The sequence below is a fragment of the Mus pahari genome, chromosome 10 (assembly GCF_900095145.1).
Source record: "Mus pahari chromosome 10, PAHARI_EIJ_v1.1, whole genome shotgun sequence".
In the NCBI taxonomy this organism is placed as follows: domain Eukaryota; kingdom Metazoa; phylum Chordata; class Mammalia; order Rodentia; family Muridae; genus Mus; species Mus pahari.
This window is the reverse complement of record NC_034599.1, coordinates 32,999,375-33,000,638: the sequence shown is the minus strand read 5'-3', so window position 1 is coordinate 33,000,638 and position 1,264 is coordinate 32,999,375. Positions and strand designations below refer to the sequence as shown.

At 40.1% G+C, this 1,264-nt stretch overlaps 1 protein-coding gene across 1 annotated transcript; it reads right to left on the bottom strand.

The window, feature by feature from the left end:
* Positions 1-307: 307 nt before the first annotated feature.
* On the bottom strand, positions 308-1,264 carry LOC110328137 (olfactory receptor 143-like). Its single transcript, XM_021207507.1, has one exon. It carries the CDS (start codon positions 1,256-1,258, stop codon positions 308-310), a length of 951 nt encoding a protein of 316 aa, XP_021063166.1. The 5' UTR covers positions 1,259-1,264.

Genomic DNA, 1,264 nt, shown 5'->3' with positions numbered 1-1,264 from the left:
CAGAGAAGGCACATATCAGAAAGCCATAGGTATTATCTTTAGGAGAATAAAACCTGAGATTGGTTCTTGATCTGATATTGGCAGTGATCAACATCTCAGAGCCATATGAGGAGGAAGACAACTGATGGAAAAAATTAGACAGGAGAATTACATTTCATAGTAGCAGGAATAAAGAGATTACAGTGTAAATCTTTTCCAGACCCTATAGAGGGTAAAAGAAAACAGAACAGAAGAATGTAATGAAAAAGACAAAGAGAGAGAATAAAGCAATGTAGTGGGGCAGGACTATAAAAGCACAACTATTCATTCAGCTTGTGACTCTTTTCATTGTTCTCTTCACAGCAAGTTTGACATCCTTGTTCCTGAGGCTGTAAATGAGAGGATTCAGCATGGGTACCACAAGAGTGTAAAATATTGATAAAAATTTCCCCTGGCCCACAGTCTCAGCAGATGTTGGCTTGATATAGGCAAGCAGTCCAGATCCATAGAAGAGGCTAACAGTTATGATGTGAGAACCACAAGTGCCCAAGGCTTTTGACCAACCCTTACTTGATGATATATGAAGGATATTGGAAAGGATCAAAGCATATGAGACTAAGATAATGAGGCTAGATAAAATGATAATTGTTCCAACCACAGCAGAGCCCACAAGCTCGTTGACATAGGTGCTGGTACAAGAGAGCTGAAGGAGGGGGAAGATGTCACACATGTAGTGGTTGATGATGTTTGAATTACAAAAACTGAGCCTGATCATAAACCCTGTGTGAGTCATGGCCCCAGCAAAACCCATCAAGTAAGAACCAAACACCAGCAGACAGCAGATCTTAGGAGACATGACAGTTGTGTACTTGAGGGGATGACAGATGGCTACATAGCGATCATAGGCCATGGCTGTCAGCACATAACATTCAGAGTTTACAAAAAAGCAGAAGAAAAACAGTTGACTTATGCATCCTTCATAGGATATGGTGTTCTGCTCTGAAACGAAACTTGTCAGCATTGTGGGGTTACAAACAAATGAATAACAAAAATCAATGCAGGAGAGATTGAAGATGAAGAAGTACATGGGAGTGTGAAGATGTGAATTTAGGCAAATGAGATTCATTAAGCTCAGGTTTCCCACCACAGTGGCTGTGTAGTTTAACAAGAAGAGGACAAACAGGGGCAACTGGAGTTCTTTTTGAACTGTTAATCCCATAAGAATGAACTCAGTCACTGAAGAATTACTTTTTGTAACCATTTGCTTCATGACTTGCATCTGTAA

Excerpts from the sequence above, each read along its gene's own strand:
- LOC110328137 (XM_021207507.1), bottom strand. The coding sequence starts at position 1,258 with ATGCAAGTCATGAAGCAAATGGTTACAAAAAGTAATTCTTCAGTGACT.